The 20,812-nt window shown below is 37.7% G+C and overlaps 1 protein-coding gene across 3 annotated transcripts in view; it reads right to left on the bottom strand.

Annotated features, from left to right (window-relative positions):
* LOC150091123 (long-chain-fatty-acid--CoA ligase 4-like) overlaps positions 1-20,812 on the bottom strand; it is a 387,488-nt gene that overhangs the window by 341,013 nt on the left and 25,663 nt on the right. Inside the window, exon 2 of one of the 3 annotated variants that reach the window (XM_090374358.1) lies at positions 1,586-1,693. The exons of the other annotated variants lie outside the window; for them this stretch is intronic. Within the exon in view, the coding sequence (XP_090230484.1) occupies positions 1,586-1,611 (26 nt within the window). The 5' untranslated portion in view covers positions 1,612-1,693. The remainder of the gene's footprint in view (positions 1-1,585; positions 1,694-20,812) is intronic. 3 annotated transcript variants of the gene reach the window in all.

The raw sequence follows: 20,812 nt of genomic DNA, 5'->3' as shown, positions 1-20,812 counted from the left end.
TACCTTGTTCAGGACAGTAACAACATTCACGATATATCTTCTGTTAGTGAGGATGAAGCCGATTTCATTAGGTATTAATTCATTCGGGCTCTTCCATGTTCACCCTTTTCTTGAAAAAAAAAAAGGGTTCATTACTGACATTCCTTGAGATTCTGTAAATTGTAACATTAGTCCACGATGAGACACTGCTCATCGTGGACTAATGTTATTAGTGGAGTCCCTCAGGGCTCAGTGTTGGGTCCATTATTGTTTTCTGTATTTATAAATGATATTGATGATGGTATATCAAGCTTAATGTACAAGTTTGCAGATGATACAAAGGTTGGCAGGGTTGTCAAGGACACTACTGACACTACACTGCTGCAACAGGATCTGGAAAGGTTGAGCAGATGGGCTGAGAGGTGGCAAATGAAGTTTAACATTGACAAATGTAAAGTACTACACATGGGAAACAGCAACCCCAGAGCAACGTATCAACTCTGTGGTACTACACTGACAGTGGTAGAGAATGAAAGGGACTTGGGGGTGATTGTGCAGGCAGATATGAAGTTCTCTGAGCAGTGCAGACGGGCTGCAAGAGTAGCTCATGGAGTATTGTCAATGATATACAGGAATTTTTCCAGCAGGGATAAGGAGGTGATTATTCCATTGTACAAGGCAATGGTCAGGCCACACCTAGAGTACTGTATACAGGTCTGGAGGCCTCATTTCAAGAAGGATGTAGAGCTGCTGGAACGAGTACAGAGAAGGGCAACAAGATTAGTGAATGGAACAAAGGGGTGCTCTTACGAAGAAAGAGCTTAAGTTTTGCAAATTACAGTGTCTGGAGACTAGGCACCAGCGAGGTGATCTGATAGAGGTGTATAAAGCCTTGAATGGTTTAAGCATGCTCAATGCTGATGGGATTCTTCCTCTAGCTCAGAAAAATCACCTGAGAGGGCATAAATTCAAATTGAGGAAAGACAGATGTAGGATAGACGTGCGGAAATTTGCCTTTAGCCAGCGGGTGGTTGGTTGGTGGAACAGACTGCCATCCCTTGTGGTGGAGGTTGATAGCCTAAATAAGTTTAAGGCTCGGCTGGACAGGTATTTTGAACGAACAGAGGGGTGAAGTGGAAGTGGGGTTTTTTTTTTTTTTTTGGCTGATGCTGCATAAGCTTGCTTTCTTGCATCAAATGCCTCTACTAATGCTAATATTTCACAAGTTTTTCACCAATTCCAAAATTTCCTATATTTCCCCAATACTATATTTTTATGTAATTATATTTTGCCATGGCATCTACTTTACGTTAGGAACAGAGGACACTATATTGTCATGCAATTCTGGTGGTTGACATTGGAAAAAGGCACCAGGATTATGAGATATACAACAATATAATCATGTATATGTTTTGTATAATGATATTGACTTATTTCTTTAAGTAAGTTTTTTTCTTCCCTACCTTCTATTCTCTTTCACACTTATTAATTTCTTTAACTTTTATTTACTTCTCTTATCTCTACTACTTTAACTTATTCATTATACTCATTAATTAATTTAAATTAATTTATATATATAAATTAATAGGAAAATAAATACAATTACCAGTGGCATAACATCAGTGGCAGCATTTAATATGGACTATCCACCACATGCTCCTCAAAATCAGTTAATAGGAAAATACATAATACAGTTACCAGCAGCATGGCAAACCTGTATAGCAAAAAAAAATACAAATAAACCCATACATAATAAAACAGAATACATGGGGAAAAGGGGAATCAAGACACAGGGTATTGCAGAAAGAATGCTCCTATAATAATAAGAAAAAGCCAAAAATACGATACAAAATAACAAATTTTAGAATATGCCAATAAGTTAAGTTTTGTGGTGCCCTGATAGCACCAGTTACAAATTATGTGAAATATATCACTATAAATGGAGACTAAGACCAACTACAACACCTGACCAACAAAATAAGATAGAATGACCATTATATAACCCCACCTCGAAGGAGAACCAACAAGCCCAATAATGGTCTGGGAATCACTGCATTTCGAACATTAGAAACATCCATGCATTGTCGAACCAATACGCATATCGGACTGCAGATGCAATGAATTTGTAAATTTTAAAATATACAAATTTAAAATTCTTCAAAATTATTTTAGGAGCATTCCTTCTGCAATACTGTCTTAATTCCTCCTCACCCCATTTTTTCTGCTTTATTATGTACGAGTTTGTTTCTATTATTTTACTCTACAGGGTTAGCCATATTTTGACTGCTAGGATTCAGGAGGTTAAAGTATATAAGTATCAGTACACTAAGACAAGTGCATCTTCCTTGGTGTAAGGAACCATAATTTCGAAATTGTCATCAATCTAGTTTAGTAATTTTTTCATTTGATTATTACAATACATTATTAGAATTAAAATGTATTGGTATAGCACATTCCAACTGCTGCTAAGCATCTATAGCTGAGAGAGATATCAATAAGAATTGCATCTTATGCTAACTAAAATGAAATAATATAATAAAATTAAAAGTGCACTAACATAGAATAAAAACCCAAGTCAAAAAATTCCATAAACCATAGCACATACCTTATCGAGAAGCCACAGCATGGCTATGGTTTTACATTAAATGTAAAACAGACATTATGGAAATGAAAATCCAAGAGTGTTAATTACTACTTCCACATAGTACATACATGCAAAATATGCAAGCAGAATGTGCTTATGTTGACTGCTATGGCACAATTAATTTCACAAACAACCAACTAGATTTATATTATTAGCATAGACATATGATGCAAGAAAGCAAGCTTATACAGCATCAGACAAAAAAAAAAACAACACCTCACTTCAGCCACCACTTGCTCCAAATATTTGTCTAGTTCTGCCTTGAATCTATTTAAGCTACCAACTTCTACAATGACAGTTGAAAGTTTGTTCCAGCAATCAACCACCCTCTGACCAAAGGCAAACTTCTGCACATCTATCCTACAACTGGCTTTCCTCAATTTGAATTTATGCTCTCAGGCAATTAACCTGAGCAAGAGGAAAAATTCCATTAGCATTTAACACGATCAAATCATTAAAGGCCTTATACACCTCAATCAGATCACCTCGCAGGTGCCTAGTCTCCAGACACTGCAATTTGCAAAACTTAAGCTTTCTTTGTAAGAGCAACCCTTTGTTCCATTCACTAATCTTGTTGCCCTTTTCTGTACTCATTCTAGCAGCTCTATATCCTTCTTAAAATGAGGCCTCAAGACCTGTCTCTCTACAGTGCTCAAGGTGTGACCTGACCATTGCCTTATAAATACAAGGGGAAAATCGTCTTATCCATGCGAGAAAAAAACTGCTGTATATCATTGACAAAACCACCATGAGCTACTCTTGCAGACTGTCTGCACTACTCAGAAAACTTCATATCTGACTCCACAATTACCCCCAGGTCCTTTTCATTATCTACTACTTTCAGTGTAGTAGCACACAGTTGATACATTACTCCCGGGTTTACTGCTTCCATATGCAGTACTTTACACTTCTCAATGTAAAATTTCAGTTGCCACCTCTCAGCCAATCTGCTCAACTTTTCTAGATCCTGTTGCAGCAGCAGCAGCATACTGTCATTAACAACCCTGCCAACCTTTGTATCATCTGCAAATTTAGACATTAAGCCTGATATACCATTATCAATAAAAACTACTTAATAAACAATGGACCCAAAACTGAACCCCAGGGGGACTCCACTAATAACATTAGTCGACAAAAAGGAGTGTCCACTGATTACCACTCTGTCTTCTCCCACTCAGCATTCCCTTTATTCATAGCAGCAATTTGCCTCCAATTCCACACTGCTCCAATTTGTGCAGCAGTCTTCCATGTTAACCCCAAAGGCTCACATCTGGTGAGTATGGGCTTGGCACTCCCAGAGTTCTGAGCTTGCTATCATCATTTTTTTTTTGGCAATTCCTTTCTACTCCTGACTCTTCTGCGCACACACTTTTTTTTTTGCACCATATAACTAATAGTAATAATGGGCAAGCAAAAGTATCAAAAGCCTTTCAATGATCCAAACATCCAAACATTGTTTGCATCCAGTTCCTTTGTGACCACATAGTATCCAATCAAAGTGGTCAGATAAGACTTCCCCTTAACAATCCCCATGCTGTGTCCGATGCTCAAGTCTTGTCTACATGATCCTGCAGTGCTTCTTTAACCAGTGTCTCCATTACCAATAGCAAAAATAATAGCTGTGATATCCCAGCAAAAAAAACAAAAAAACTGCCATTATTCTTAATAATGGCTTTAAAGAACTTAATTTTTTTTTTTATGCAAATCCCAAACACAAGAGGTATTAATACCTATAGCACTTAGTACTGTGCATGGGTTGGAGGGTGAGTAGATGAAAGAAGATACTTGTTGACATTAGACCTGAACTTCTGTAAATTGTAATTTTCAGGAAAGACGTAAAATGGAAGGTTGTTCCAGAAAATGGAAGTTGAAGGAATGAATGGACAAGAAAAAGTTGGTTCTGCGAGTTCAAAGATGGCCAATAAAAGGATGTTCGCTAGTTGTGGCACATGTGCAGACTGCTTTGGAAGAGAGTGGGAACTATAGAAGCCAATTTAGAAGAACAGAGCCCATGAAAGTATCTATAGAAAAGGTATCCAACAGAAACAGAACACCTTTGAGACAGAGTGGAGATACTCTGTTAGAGATGAGTCATTAATGAACCTAATTGCCCTCTTCTGAATGGAATCTAGAAGCCTAAGAGAGATTTTGGAGCACCACCCCAGATGTGGGAACAATATTCCATGGTAGGATGGATTTGAGATTTGTACAGAGTGAATAGCTGTTTGGAAGAAAAGTAAAGTAATGCTCAGAGCAAAAGAGAAAACCAAGTTTTTTAAGATGCAATATTTGTAATGCACTGACCAAGAGAGATTAGAAGTCAGGGTAATCCCCAATAGAGATATGGTCATGCCTAGAATTCAGAGTATCATAAAAGCTAAGCACAGGAGCAGAAGAATCTTTTTTGTGAGATATAAGACAGATGAATTTTATAGAAGGATTGAAATAAATTAAGTTCTGACAGCCCCACTGCAGTCATTACCTAGAGATCAGCATTTAAGGAATTGGTAGTGGATATGAGAAGTTGAAGCTGTTTGGGCAGGGCAAGGTTTTTCAAACTGGAATGCAATATGCTATAATCAGCAAAACTATGGATAGGATTTCTGGTCAATGGAAGAAGGTCATTAATATACAAGAGGAACAGAGTGGGAGAAAGAACTGAACCTTGGGGAACACCAACATGATCAAAAGCCTTGGAAAGGTCAAGGGCAACTGCTGAGTTATAAACTTTTCCATCAAATTTGTCCAAAGGTGAGTAACATAAGCCTGAACCAACCAGTGGATTGACATTGACAGAATCCATACTGGTGATCATTGATCAGATGGAAAGTTTCTAGATAATTTAAGAGTTGGCAGTTAATTGTTTTCTCCATTACTTTGGAAAGAGTAGATGTGATTACAATGGGGAAATAATTGGATGAGAAGGATTGTCACCTTTTTTAGTAACTGGCTGGATATGACCAAATTTCCAATCAGAAGGAAAAACATTGTGAATTAAGCAGTTGACACCAACCGTGTTAAAGCATGTTGAATTAAAATAAGCAAACACAAAAACCAATTAAATAATTTAATATTACTCGGATGAAATGATGTAAAAATACTAATTACAATAAATACTATTTACAATAATAAAATATACAGAGATAAAAGGGTTAAAACCAGAGCTTTCAAAGGCATCCACCTCCTTTTTCAACAGCACACTACCTTGCAGTACACCCTTAAATACCTCAAGGCTCACACACTCGTCACGTGGTTCAAAAACCTTGCAACGTTCTCCTCATGTGTTATGGAACCGGAAATGGCTCGGGAGTGTGATAGGCGGAATTATTCATCCCGTCCAAGGATCACTGCCTCAAAGAGGGGATGAAGACTTATTCCCCTGTCCCTATTGATAGTACTGTTCTCAGCGGAATAAATCCGCAAGCTCTCGAGCCACTTGCAGTACCAAAACCTATGCGCCCGATCGATGATAACCACTTTGTCCGGGGAGATTTGATGATGCTCCTCCCAAAAATGCTCCGCCACAGCAGATTTTTCATAGTCTGCGTTCTTTATCACACTCATATGCTCCCCCAGACGATCCTTAAAACAATGTTTTGTTTCACCGACATAACATTCCCCGCAATCCGGGCATTTGATAGTATAAATGACCCCCACTTATAGATTCTCTTGGTATGGGGTCTTTTACCTGAGACAACTATGTGCAACCTACGCCCTGGAAGCTGCACACACCATGTCTGGAATTCTGTAACACATGTGCTATGCACTCAGTTAGACCTGGATAATAGGGAATGTATGCCGTGGCAACAGGTGTAAATGGTTCACCTCGTCTCTGCTCTCCTTGAATATATTTATTTATCCTCTGGGGGTAGCCACATTTCAGGAGATCTGCTGTGACACATTTTAACTCCTCCTTCCTATCCTCGGAGGTGCTGCAATGGGACTTAGCCCTGTCTATTAAGTTCTGAGTTTAATTCTGAGTTCAGTATTAGGGACAGTAGGGATTTTGTACATTTTGTAAGGAAACAGTCCATAGAAGATGAGATCATGATATCATTTGATATTGTAAATGGTTCACCTTATTTACATGCATCCTTATTGATCATGGAGTGTGGTGTGCACACATGGTTCTACAGAAGGATGTCACCTTAAATAGTACGACCCAGTTAAGTGTGGACGACATTTGCAGTGGTGTGAAGCTATGCCTGTCAAGCACCACTATAATGTTTTGTAACACTATGTATAAGCAAGTTCACGGCACAGCAATGGGCTCCCCCATTAGCAATTATAGCGAATTTAGCTGTGGAGGAGCTAGAGGTTAGAATCTTTGATGAAAGAGTGCTCCCCATGCATCCGTGGAAAAGATATGTAGATGATACATTTACAATTATACGGAAGGGGAGGGAAGATGAAGTTCTTAATTTTCTTAACAGCTTCTCCCCGTTTATTAAGTTCCCCTCTGAGGTGGAAGTAAAGGGTACCCTGCCGTTTTTGGATGTGTTGGTCTACAGGGCAGGATCGAAGTTAAAGACTAGAGTGTTTAGGAAACCTATGTGTGAGGCCAGTATTCGCATTACAACACTGCTCAGACCAGCCATCACAAGAGGTAGTATGATTAGGGCATTAATAGACAGGGCTAAGTCCCATTACAGCACCTCTGAGGATAGAAATGAGGAGTTCAAAGGCATCACAGCAGACCTACCCCCAGAGGATCATAAATAAATATATTCAAGGAGAGCAGAGACGAGGTGAACCATTTACACCTGTTGCCATGGCATACATTCCCTATTATCCGGGTCTAACTGAGCGCATAGCGCGTGTGTTATGGAATTGCCAGACACCCTATGTGCAGCTTCCAGGGCATAGGTTGCATACAGTTGTCTCAGGTAAAAGACCCCATACCAAGCAAATCTATAAGTGGGGTCGTTTATAGTATCAAATGCCCGGATTATGAGGAATGTTATGTTGGTGAGACCAAACGTCGTTTTAAGGATCATCTTGGGGAGCATATGAGTGCGATAAAGAACAGACTATGGAAAACCTGTTGTGGCAGAGCATTTTTGGGAGGCGCATCATCAAATCTCCCTGGACGAAGTGGTTATCATCAATCAGGCATAGGTTTTGGGACCGCAAGTGGCTCGAGAGCTTGCGGATTTGTTCCGCTGAGAACAATACTATCAATAGGGACAGGGGGATATGTATTCATCCCCTCTGAGGCAGTGATCCTTGGATGGGATGAACGATTCCACCTGGCATGCTCCCGAGCCATTTCCAGTTCCGTAACACATGAGAACGTTGCAGGTGTTTTTGAACCAAGTGAGGAGTGCCGCGAGCCTGGGGGTATTTAAGGGTGTACTGCAAGGTAAAGTGTGCTGTTGAAAAAAAAAAAAAAAAGAGGTGGATGCCTTTGAAAGCTCTGGTTTTAACACTTATCTCTGTATATTTTATTATTGTAAATAATATTTATTGTAATTAGTATTTTTACATCATTTTATCTGAGTAATATTAAATTTAATTGGTTTTTGTGTTTATTTATTTTATTTTAATTCAACATGCTTTAACATGGTTGGTGGCAACTGCTTAATTCACAATATAATATTCCAAACCCCGTAGGCCTATTTGAAGAAGGAAAAACACCTTGGAATAAGAAAGTGAAAAAAGGCAATACAGAACAGGAGTAAGCTCAGGAGCACAGGTTTTTAGAACAAGTGGAGAAATACCACCAGGACCTGGAGCTTTCTTAGCATCAAGATTGTTCAAATCCTTCTCACATCCTTTTGACAAAAGACCACTGGAGGCACTGAATGGAACGTACTCAGAATGGCAGGAGGTGGTTTACCAATATCATTAATACAAAAATAGGATGCTAGCAGGTTGGCTTTATACTTGGCTAAAGGAACAATAGAACCATCTGGTTTAGACAGGGGTGGGAACAGAGATGGGAAAAAGTTACAGCCAACAGCTTTGGCAAGAGATCAGAAAGCTCGGCTACCATTTGCACAAGAAGCAAATTTTCTACTCAGCCTGTTCAAAATCTAGTTTGGACTGGTTAATAACTGCTTTGCAATTGTTGTGAGCTTTGGTGTAGGCAGAAAATGAATCTGGAGACTTCAATATGAGCCAATTACAATATTGCAACACTCTTCTCTTGCACAGCCTTAGCACATTTATTGGAAAACCAAGGTTTAGATAAGGGACAAGATTTTAAGGGTGGAGTGTGGAATAAAGGATTCCATCCTTAAAAGAATAATTTCAGTGACATGATCTGAGCAAATGTTGACATCAGAAATTTTGAAACAGTAATCAAACCAAGAAAGAGAAGAAAAGAAATCTAGCTGATCATCTCATTTTGTATTCTTGTAATGTCAAACACAAGGTTAGGAATGGCCTTGAGAGAAAGGCTCCATTGGAGAAGAGACCATCACCAAGTTGTGATCTGAGGTGCCTAGAGGACCACACTCCTCGACTGTGTATTTAGAAGGGTTGTTTGTGAGAAAAAGATCAAATGTGTTGGCTGTATGGTTAGGATTGTCCGATATCCGTGTAGGTATATGAAAAATCTGTGCAAGGTCGTTAGTAATAGCAAAAGCCTCAGCATCTCGACAAGCTGGGTCTGTATTACTATAAAGTGGAAGCCAGCTGGAGTTGTAAACATTAAAATCACTGATGAAAATTACCATGCTGTTAAGAAAGTTAGACTGAAGAAAGTTAAGTTTCAAAGAGAGGAAGTCAAAGAGTTCCAAGTGATTAGTGGAGCTGGGAGAACGATAGAGGCAACAGATGACTTTGACAGAATGTGGTAGAGATTAAGTCAAAAGATCAAAAATAGGAGATTCCAAATTACTAAGTCTCTAACAGGTAATATCAGACATATGTACAGGTACCACTTTTAAGTGAAAGGAATTGTACAACAAATAATTCGGACAACTGATATGAGCAGTGGTTGAATCAACCGATAACTGATATTCTGTCAGAAGTACATGAGGTTTGGCAGACTAAGTGAAAATGGACATGTGAGATTAGAACTGAGAGCATGCATATTTGTGTAATGAAGGAGGTGTTTGGGAGATTTAGATCTTTTTGCAGATAAGTTTGCTCTATTAATTTGATAATTCATGGTGTATTTAGTAGTTGAAAAGGTTGGGAGGGGGATATTTTATATGAAGTAATGAAATTTTTGAGGATATAACATACGCATCGTAAGAATAAACCCAGATCCTTGCATAACGTGGCCTCAACAATGCTCCCCGTACACGCTACTCTGACTCATTCCAGTCACTATTTGGCAGAGTAGAGGCAGTGAGATTATACACTAGCTGATCTGGAAGCCATCTAGAGAGTTACCAATAGGTTTAGTCAGGTGTACTAATCAGCGGCTGGCCTACAAACACCGTTTTAGAGTTGTGCCCTCAGAATATAAGGAAGATTGAATTTCACCATGATGTCCATAACCTCAAAAGACATCAATCATACTGCATGGAAGAGATGGGGAGGGGGGGGGGTATGCCAGAGCTTTGCTCAGAAGACTAAACATGGGTTCCACCACATCGAGCCTCCAATAAGTAAAGTGGTGGTATTGCACTGGCTGATTAGTCATCTACCACCTAGTAAGGAAAATACACATTGGTTATAAATAGTAATAAAGACATTCTTTGATACTTAAATTATAACAATGAGATGCAGATCAGAAACCATTGACTTTGATTCCATACTTAAATTTTAACCTAGTTCTGGCAGAAATAAATAAATGTTGGTTGATTGAGCTTATCATCAAACATAAGAAACTGATTAACCACTAAGTTGATATTCTCACAAGCTGATATTCTACTGCTAACAATCTTGTACATAATATAATCAGCCTCTTTGGTGTCTTACAGTCTAGAAAACTGTGTACTCACCAATTGGCTACCAAGGGGTAAAGGCTTTATATAATCCTAATTTTTAATTTATTTCAATTCATCCTTTTGAATTTAACTCTATTTTCTACATAACTGATAAACATATGAAGTACACTTCAAGAATAAAAGTTCAGGCTCCTACTATATGAACTCCTACTATATAGAAGATTTAGGAGAAGTCCGGTTGGCCAGCCTCCCTAAAATCCACTCATGCACACCTTCTCAATGGTAAGCCCTCTTATGTCACTTAGGTGGCAACAAATGTGTAGAGCAGTTTACTTCAAGATGCCTGGTCAGTATGAAGAGCAAGAGACCAAACCCTCCAGCACAAAGAACTAAAAGGCTGTCAGTCCCCAGCAGCTTTAACTACCCCTCCTACGGCAGCAAGAGGATCGGCATGGAAGCAGATGGTGCTAAGAATCTCTGGGTATGACCAGGCTGCCATGCACGAAAACTGAACTTGGCCTATTACAATATAAGACTCAGTGAAGATAGGATATTAGAGCTGGAAAAGGAATTAGAAAATGTGAATTTGAATACAGTAATAAAAATAGAGGCAGGTGATGCAAGAAAGCAAGCTTATGAGCTTATGCAGCATCAGCCAAAAAAAAAAAAATTCACATAACAATTCCCTCTAAATGTTTGTCCAGTTCCTCCTTGAATTTATTTAAGCTATCAAACTTCCACTACAAGATGGAAGTTTGTTCCAGCATTTAACCACCCGCTGGCTAAAGGTAAATTTACAGACATTATTCTACAACTGTCTTTCTCAATAATTTATGTCCCTGTGCGTTCGTAATCTGAGTAAGCGGAAGAATCCCATCAGACTTCACCATGCTCAACTCATTCAAGGCCTTATACACCTAAATCAGATCACCTAGTCTCCAGCCGCTGCAATTTGCAAAGCTTAAGCCTCTCTTGGTAAGAAGATCCCTTTATTCCCCTCAATCTTGTTGCCTTCTCTGTACATGATCAAGCAAATCTGCATCCTTCCTAAAATAAGGCCTCCAGACCACTGCCTTATACAAAAGGTATAATCACCTTTGATTTCCCTGCTAGCAAAATTCCTGTATATCATTGACAAAACCCCTTGATCTGCTCTTGCAACCTGTCTGCATTGCTCAGAAAACTTTATATCTGACTAAAAAATACAATTATTCTCAGGTTTTTTTTTTTTTTAATTTTCTACCACCCTAAGTGTAGTACCACACAGTTCATATGTTCCTCTGGGGTTACTTCTACCCATATGCATTACTTTGCATTTGCCAATGTTAAAACTTCAGTTGCCACTTCTCAGCCCATCTGCCCAAATTTTCTAGATACTGTTGCAGTAGCACACTGCCATTACTGTCATTAACAACCCTGCCAACCTTTGTATCATCTGCAAACTTCAATACAGCTTGATATACCTTCACCAATATCATTGATAAATATACAACACAATGGGCCCAACACCGAACGCTGTGGAACTCCATTAATAACATTAGTCCACGAAGAGCAGCACCCACTGATTACCACCTTGTCTTCTCCCACTCAACCACCCTTTTACCCATTGTAGTAACTTACCCTTCATACCATTCTGCTCCAATTTATACAAGTAGTCTTCCATGTGCAACACTGTCAAAAGCTTTCCTGAAATCCACGCATAATGATATCAAAATTATTTTTTGCATTCAGTTCCTTTGTAACCACATCATAGTATCCAATCAAATTTGTCAGACAAGACTTTCCCTTAACAAACCCATGCTGTGTCTGAATTATTGCTGCAGTCTAGTCTAGATGATCCCAATACATGTTTATCCAGTGACTCCATTATTTTACCAGAAACAGAAGTTAAACTAGCTGGTCTGTAATTAATTTGTTTCACCCTTCGGTTCCCCTTTGTGAATTGGGGATACATATGCACATTTTCAGTCCGTGGGGACCTACCCTGAGTCCAAGGATGATCTCATAATTATGGCTAAGGGTTTGCTTACTTCCTTTTCTGCCTCCTTTAATATAACTGGATAGATCCCATCCACCCCAGGTGCCATTCTTATGTTTAACTTCAACAATTTCTCCTCTCCAATTTGCTCTCAGTTATTACAGAATCATTAAGCACCCTGCTACAATTTGATAACCTTCTGGCATTTTTCTTCCTTAATTCCTCATGTGTGAATGAGGATGCAAAATACCCATTCAGTTTGTTTGCTATCTGAACAGGATCATCGACAGTCAAACCACCAACATCAAGTGGACCAATCTGATTCATCCCATTCCTTCTAGAATTTATATAAGTAAAGAAATCCTTTGTTTTTCTTAGCATCCTTTGTCAAAGATTTTTCGTAATCTGCCTTCGCTTGCCTAATCTCCTTTTTGACTTGATTACAGACTAGCTTATATCTGCCATAGGCTTCTGTGTCGCCTGATAATTTATATCCATCCCATAATCATCGGTTTGGCTGAAACAAGAAATGAATCACTTATAAATTTCTATGTGGAAATGTGCTGTACACCAATGGAAACCGTGGAAGGAGTGAGGGTGGTATTGGCTTTCTGGTCATTAAAGATATAAAAAATAACATTTTAGAATTCAAAAATATACCACCAAGGGTGTCAAGACTACTATTCAGGATTTCTAAGAGCTACAAGCTAAAGGTTATAATGATTTCTGCACCAACATCTAGCCATGATGAAGAGGTTGAAGAAATGTACACCAAAATTGACAGTCTTCTAGATGAGCAGAAAATTCACTACACTATTGTTATGGGAGACTTCAATGCCAAGGTTGGAAAGAGACAAAGCACAGAAAAGGGAACTATAGAAAATTCTGGAATGGGTGAAAGAAATGAGAGGTGAAAGACTTGTGGAATTTACAAAATCTTGAGGTAATGAAACCTTTTTTCAAGAAAAGGGTGAACAAAAACTGGACATGGAAGAGCCGAAATGGATCAACAACTATTGAAATAGATTTCATCTTCCCTAAAAGAAAATATATTGTGAATGATGCTACTGCCCCAAACAAGGACAATGTTGGAAGTGATCGCAGAATGGCAAGATGCACACTCTATATAGATGTAAAAAAAAGAAAGGAAAAGAAAAAACTGACTCTAGTAAATAATACGAAAGGTCATTGAGATAACAGAAGAGGAGAAAGGGCAGTATGTACTGGAACTTAACAAGATTGAGATTCTGCAGACTATTCAGGACCAAGATATCATCCATTAATACTACAACTTTCTCAAAGTGATAAAGCCCAAGAAACCTATAGGTAAAAAAAAACCTATAGGTATAAAATAAATCCAAAGAAGAAAAAATTAGTACAGAAACACTTGTCATGATGAACCAAAGACGACAAATGAAGAGCAAGATAAACAATGGCACAGATAAAATTGAGTATACTAAGTTATGCAAAGCCATTAGAAAGACTCAGAGAGGACATAAGAAAATTTAACACAAGAAAAGTAGAACAAGTATTAAGGGAAAACAAAGGACTTAAATCAGCAGCCATGAGCAGTAATACAGAAAGACAAATGATACTGAAACTGAAGAATAGCACCAGTGTACTTATAAATAGCAGAGAAGGCACCTTCAAATTACAGAAGACTACTATACAGAATAATACAAGGAGCGAGGGAATGATGTCAGCAGTGGGGAAGATGGATCACTAATTAATCACACATACGACATACCCAATATCCTTCCTGATGAGGCAGAACATGCTTTGAAGAAAATTAAGAATCAGAAAGCCCCGGGGGAAGATGAAGTTACTGTAGAGTTGTTAAAATTCGGAGAAAAAGACATGACACAGAAACTGGCAAGGTTCTTCACAAAATGCATTAGAAAAGGAGTGGCACCTAAGGAGTAGAGTAATGCAATCAGTTTTGCTGCATAAGAAAAATCAGAAATAAGAGAGAGAGAAATCAGAAAGTGGAAATTATTGACCAATTAGCTTGTTATCTCAAATCTACAAGTTGCTCACAAGGGTCATTACTAACAGATTAGAAAGGATACTTGATGAGAATTAACCAAAAGAGCAAGCTGGCTTTAGTACAAGATTCTCAACTATGAATCACCTTCACGTAATGAAGAAAGCAAATAACTATAAAACACCATTATGCCTGGCATTTGTGGATTATGAAAAGGCATTTGACTCCATACAGCATAAGGCAATGTTTCAGGCACTGGAAAGCAAGGTATAGATACCCCATATGTTATGATTTTGAAAAAAAAAAAAAAAAAAACAGGTAGTTCCCGACTTCATGAATTAATTTGTTCCTAGTGCATGCTCGTAAAGTGAAAACTCTTAAAACAGAAATTTATTTCCCATAGACAAATGTTAAAAATAGGGGTTAAGTTCTCAACAATGAAATTAGTTAGCTAATTAGTTTGTTTAAACAATGATTGGTTTATCCAAAGAAATGAACTTAGCCTGTAAAAATCAAACAAATAATAATAACAAAATTATTTATGACTAACAAATATTAAAGAATGCTTATTGTTCATCATCAACATCAACTAAATGCACACTTGTCATTCGCTCATTATTGGTTCAGCAAGCTTTGGTTTGTTACACAAGGAGTCAGTCTTCAGAAATGCTTCAAGAGGCATTTGTTTCCAAGATAATCATCGTTAAAATTTTAATAGCATGCGTAAGCATTTAACAGGATGCACAAATTGCAACTAACATGATTTGTGCAGAGTAACAAGTTTAAGAAGCTTTAAAAAAAAAAAAAAAGAATGAAGAAAAGATTCTGAAAAATTTGTTTTTTATACCATTGAAGATTTCAGGGAAACACATTTCACCATAATAACATAAAAAAGTACACTATTCCAGCTATCGGTATTTTCGCAAATGCAATAACAGAGTTTACTTCCCATTTATAATTGCCTGAAGTAACAGAAAATTCCAATAAGCTGGAAAGTGCAAATTGCTTTTATTGATTTATGGTAGTGACCTCCAGAAATGTGCACTAGAAAAATATCACAAAGCTGTTAAAAATTGGTTCTTATAGCAGAACATATGATAACAATGAAACTGTAATGCATTTTAATGATTTGAATTGGTAACTAATAAAATTTAAACTATAAAAACGACCTTTAGAGAGTTATATAGCAAAAATTTCAACTGCTGAGGCCTTGGAACAAATTACCAAAAAACTGTTATTGGGTTCAACATTATAATATTTTCATGATACGATGGTGTCTCTAGAACAGATTAACATCATATTGTATAGCTAAGCGCGTGGTTTGAAATGCGGTATTTATGAATGTTTAACATTATTTTTTTTCCAATTAATATTCATATTTTCAATTTTGTTGATACTTGATAAATAAAAAAAAAAAAAAAAAACTCGTAAACACTACCTCCTTTACTAGACTAGACAAAGACAGTAGCAAATTTAAAATTGAGAAAGACGTTCGACAAGGAGACAATATCTCTGAAGTTGTTTACTGCTGCCTTTGAGGAAGCTTCTGACAGAATCTCAGTTATCGGTTGATTTAACTACTGCTCATCTCAGATGCCCAAATTATTCGCTATATGATTCCTTTCGCCTCAAAGGTGGTACTTGTGCATATGTCCGTTCTGATATTCCCTGTCAGAGACTTGGCAATTTGGAATCTCCTCTATTTGATCTTCTCTGGCTTAAAATCTCTCTACCTCATTGTGTCAAATTCATCTGTTGTCTCTACCGTTCTCCCAACTCCACTAATCACTTGGAGCTCTTTGACTGCCTCTCTTTGCACTTGACTTTCTCCAGTCAAACTTTCCTAACAGTGAGGTAATTTTCCTCAGTGATTTTAATGTTCGCAACTCCAGCTGGCTTCCGTTTTCTAGTCACATCGACCCAGCAGGTCGAGATGCCGAGGCTTTTGCAATTACTAATCTTGCACAGATTGTTCATTTACCTACAAGAATACCAGACAATCCTAATCATACAGCCAATACGCTTGATCTTTTTCTCACAAACAACCCTTCTAAGTACACAGTCAAAGTGAGAGGTCCTTTAGGCACTTCAGATCACAACTTGGTGATTCTCTTCTCCATTGGAACCTTTATCTCATGGCTATTCCCAACCTCATGTTGTTTGGCATTACAAGAATGCAAAATGGGATGACCTGCGAGACTTCTTTTCTTCTTTTCCTTGGTTGGATTACTGTTTCAAAACTTCTGATGTCAATGTTTGCTCAGATTGTGTCAGTGAAATTATTCTTTCAGGAATAGAATCCTTCATCCCACACTCCACTTTAAAATCTCATCCTTTATCTAAACTTTGGTTTTTCAATAAATGTGCTAAGGCTGTCCAAGAGAAGAATGTTGCATATTGTAATTGGCTTGTTTCTAATTCTTCAGTTTCATTTTCTGCCTACACCAAAGCTCGCAACAATTGTAAAGCAGTTATTAATCAGTCCAAACTAGAGTTTGACCAGGATAAGAGTTGAAAACTTGCTTTTTGCCCTAATGGTAGCCGAGCATTCTGGTCTCTTACCAAAGCTATTGGCTGCAACTTTTGCCCATCTCTGCTCCCACCTCTGTCCAAACTAGATGGTTCTCCTGTCACTTCAGCCAAGGATAAAGCTGACCTGTTAGCATCCCATTTTTCTTCCAGCTCATGTATTGATGATCTTGGTAAAACACCTCCCACCATTCCCAACACGCTCCATTCAATGCCTCCTGTGGTCTTCCATCAAAAGGATATCAGGAGGATTTTGATGAATCTTGATGTTAAGAAAGCTCCATGTCCTGATGGTATTTCTCCACTTGTTCTCAAAACCTGTGCTCTTGGACTTACTCCTATTCTTTACCACATTTTTTCACTCTCTTATTCCAAAGGTGTTTTTCCTTCTGCTTGGAAATTTGCTCATATCCAGCCAGTTCCTAAAAAGGGTGACAAATCCCTCCCATCCAATTATCGTCCCATTGCAATTACCTCTACTCTTTCTAGAGTAATGGAGAAATCAATTAACAGCCAACTCTTAAACTACCTAGAAATCTTCCATCTGATCAACGATTGCCAGTATGGATTCCATCAGTGTCAATCCACTGGTGATATTCTGGCCTATGTTACCCATTTATGGACTAATTCAATGGAAAGGTTCGGTGAAACACAAGTAGTTACTCTTGACATCTCAAAGGCTTTTGATCGTGTTTGGCATAAAGGTCTTCTAAACAAGCTTCCACCTTATGGTTTGTCAACTGTTTTTAATAATTGACTATCCAGTTTTCTCTGATTGCTCACTGAAGGTGATGGTAGATGGCTCTGTCTTTTAACTTCTCCACTAATGCCAGTGTCTCCCAAGGTCCAGTTCTTTCCCTCTTGTATATTAATGACCTTCTTATCCATAGTTTTGCTGATGATAACACATTGCATTCCACTTTCCATTTTGAGAAGCTTGTCCTGCTCAATCAGCTTCAACTTCTCGAAAATCTGCTGCCAATTCCTTAAATGCCGATCTTCAGGTAATTCTCCAGTGGGGCAAAGACAACTTAGTTCATTTCAACCCTTCTAAAACTCAGTCTTGTCTTATATCTCGCAAAAAGGATTCTTCTGCTCCTATGCTTATCTTTAGTGACACTGATTTCTAGGCAAAATTATATATCTCTTTTAGGTATTACCCTGACTTCTAATCTCTCTTGGCACAAGCACATTACAAATATTGCTTCCTCTGCATCTAAAAAACTTGGTTTTCTCTTTCGCTCTTGGCATTACTTTTCTTCCAAACAGCTGCTCATTCTGTATAAATCGCAAATCCTCCCTGCCTTGGAATATTGTTCCCACATCTGGGATGGTGCCCCCAAAACCTCTCAGGCTTCTAGATTCCATTCAGAAGAGGGCAGTTAGGTTAATTAATGATTCATCTCTAACAGAGTCTCTCCACTCGCTTTCTCATAGATGTACTGTTTCTGCTGCATGCCTCTTCTACAAATACTTCCATGGGCACTGTTCTTCTGAATTGACTTCTATAATTCCCGCTCTCTCTTTCAAAACAGTCCGAACACGTGCCGCCACCAGCCAACTTCCATTTACTGTCCAACTTCAAACCCACAGAACCAACTTTTCATCTTCCTCATTTATCCATTCAACTTCCATTTTCTGGAACAACCTTCCTTCATACGTATTTCCTGAATATTACAATCTACGGAAGTTCAAATCCAATGTCAACAAATATCTTCTTTCGTCTTCTCATCTTCCAACCTAAGCACGGTACTAAGTACTATAGATTCTAATACCTCTCTTGTTGGGGTTCACATAAAAAAAAAAAAAAAAAAAAAAAAAAAGAAGAGTCAATGTGAATGGAGAGTACCTAAACCATTTACGATTTGCAGATGACATTGTGATCATAATGTCATGATCCCAAAGAATTAGTGGAAAACCTTAACTGCATAACTGATGTTATGCAGGTTAGTAAGGATTTCGGACTAAAGATGATTATGGCTAAAAATAATGATGAACAAGTATGCCAAGAAAGTGATGTAATCATTGAAGGAGCAGTAATTGAAAAGGCAGATTCATATACTTATCTGGGACAAGTCATTAGCTGTAATAATGAAAAATAGCTGGAAGTCTAAGAGAAAAATAAATTTTGGATGGATAGCATTCAGGAAATATAGTCACATACTGAGGAGCAATATCCCAATTTGTCTGAAACCATGACTTATGGAAGTGAAACTTGGGCACTCAACAAAAGAACGGAAGAGAAGCTGAGAACTACACAGCAAAGAATGGGAATCAGAATGTTAGAATAAGAAGAGAAACATGAATTAGTCAGCAAACTCAAGTAAAATACATTCTTATCAAAACCAAACTGGTCTTGGGCAGGATACATAAGATATGACAGATGGACTAAGAAAATAACAGAATGGTACCCAAGAGGAGCTAGAAAACCTGGAAGACAACAACAGATAGACAGATGAAATTCACAGGTTTGTGGGTAGTAAGTGGATAGCCATTGCACAAAACAGAAGGAACAGGAAAATTGCTGGAGAGGCCTTCATCCTGCAATGGACTGAAAATGGCTGATAATTATTTTTTTATTCCTCATGAGCCAATAGTTTACCGAACATAATATCAAGATACTATTTTTCTGTTATAACATACTTTTCTCACCTACACAAAGTTTAGCAAATGGTTTCCTCTACTTTGCAAGTTTATTTTTCTTTCTATCCTGGGATGTCCAACCTCATGTTTAATCCTGACTTCTCAACACACATTTTCATAATTTAATTTTACTGATTCCGAATTCTGACACACTGGGTCATTGTGGTATACAGCTACTATAAATATATTCACACTGCTTCAAAAAAAAAACCCTTTTGGCTTCAAAAGTCTACAGTCTTGATATTTCCACTGACTACAGCCTTGATGTTTCAACTGACTGCATTACACCACTGATTCAGTAAGTTACAGTTGATTTCCACTTTCCCTTTTGATTTTAACTTTCCTCTTTCCTTTCCACCTCTGTCGGGTCAGCACGAAATATACGTGTCTTATCCGTGTTTATCTCTACCATTAGGCCTAACCTCGGTTACCGCTAAATTAAAATTGTTTTGACGATACTACCAAGTGCTTACATATTTCGTGTCAGAAACAGAGGCTGTTTCTTGCTGTCCTTTCTGTGATTAATGGTTCACCCTTGATGAAGATGTTGAAATCGTAAGTTTACCAGCATTAAGTAGTTATTTTTCCTATATCTTTCTATGTTTTCTGTAGCTCCAATTCCCATTTGGTAGCTCATTTCCTATTCTGGTCCTCTCAATCAACTAACTTATATATCCATTATGGTTGTTGGGTTACTTCTGCCAAAATATGCAGTGTCCCTAATCCATAATATATTTTAATATTCCTCTTCAACCTCATGAGATATATAGATATCTCAAGGATATACATCAGAAGGATCAACAAAATGTGAAACTCCTTCTGCAAACTATGTATTTTCATCATTTAAATAAATACTTGTACCCCTGGATATCTAAAGAAATAAAAGGAATACCAATAGGTGCAAAAATTGCTTCCACTATTGCAAGTCTTTTCTCGCATCATTTTGCTAAAAGACAAAATCCATAGCTTATAGGGCAAAAGAAACACATTTAAATTTGAACTGCATCTTTGTCACTGGGACTCCAATATTACACGAAAAATCCACAGGAATATTATTTTTTCACAATGCATTAGACATGGTATGAATTTACAGCAATCACATAACATTAATCCACGCAATTAAAAACTAACAAAAATTCCTAAAAATGTTATCAAATTTTATATAAAAAACAGTTTCAACAATAATAATGTTGTCTAGTTATAAAATCTAA

The sequence above is a fragment of the Mastigoproctus giganteus genome, chromosome 1, assembly GCF_048544385.1.
Source record: "Mastigoproctus giganteus isolate SK-2022 chromosome 1, ASM4854438v1, whole genome shotgun sequence".
In the NCBI taxonomy this organism is placed as follows: Eukaryota; Metazoa; Arthropoda; class Arachnida; order Uropygi; family Thelyphonidae; genus Mastigoproctus; species Mastigoproctus giganteus.
Note: the sequence above shows the minus strand (reverse complement) of the source record. Positions and strands in the feature narration are given on the sequence as shown.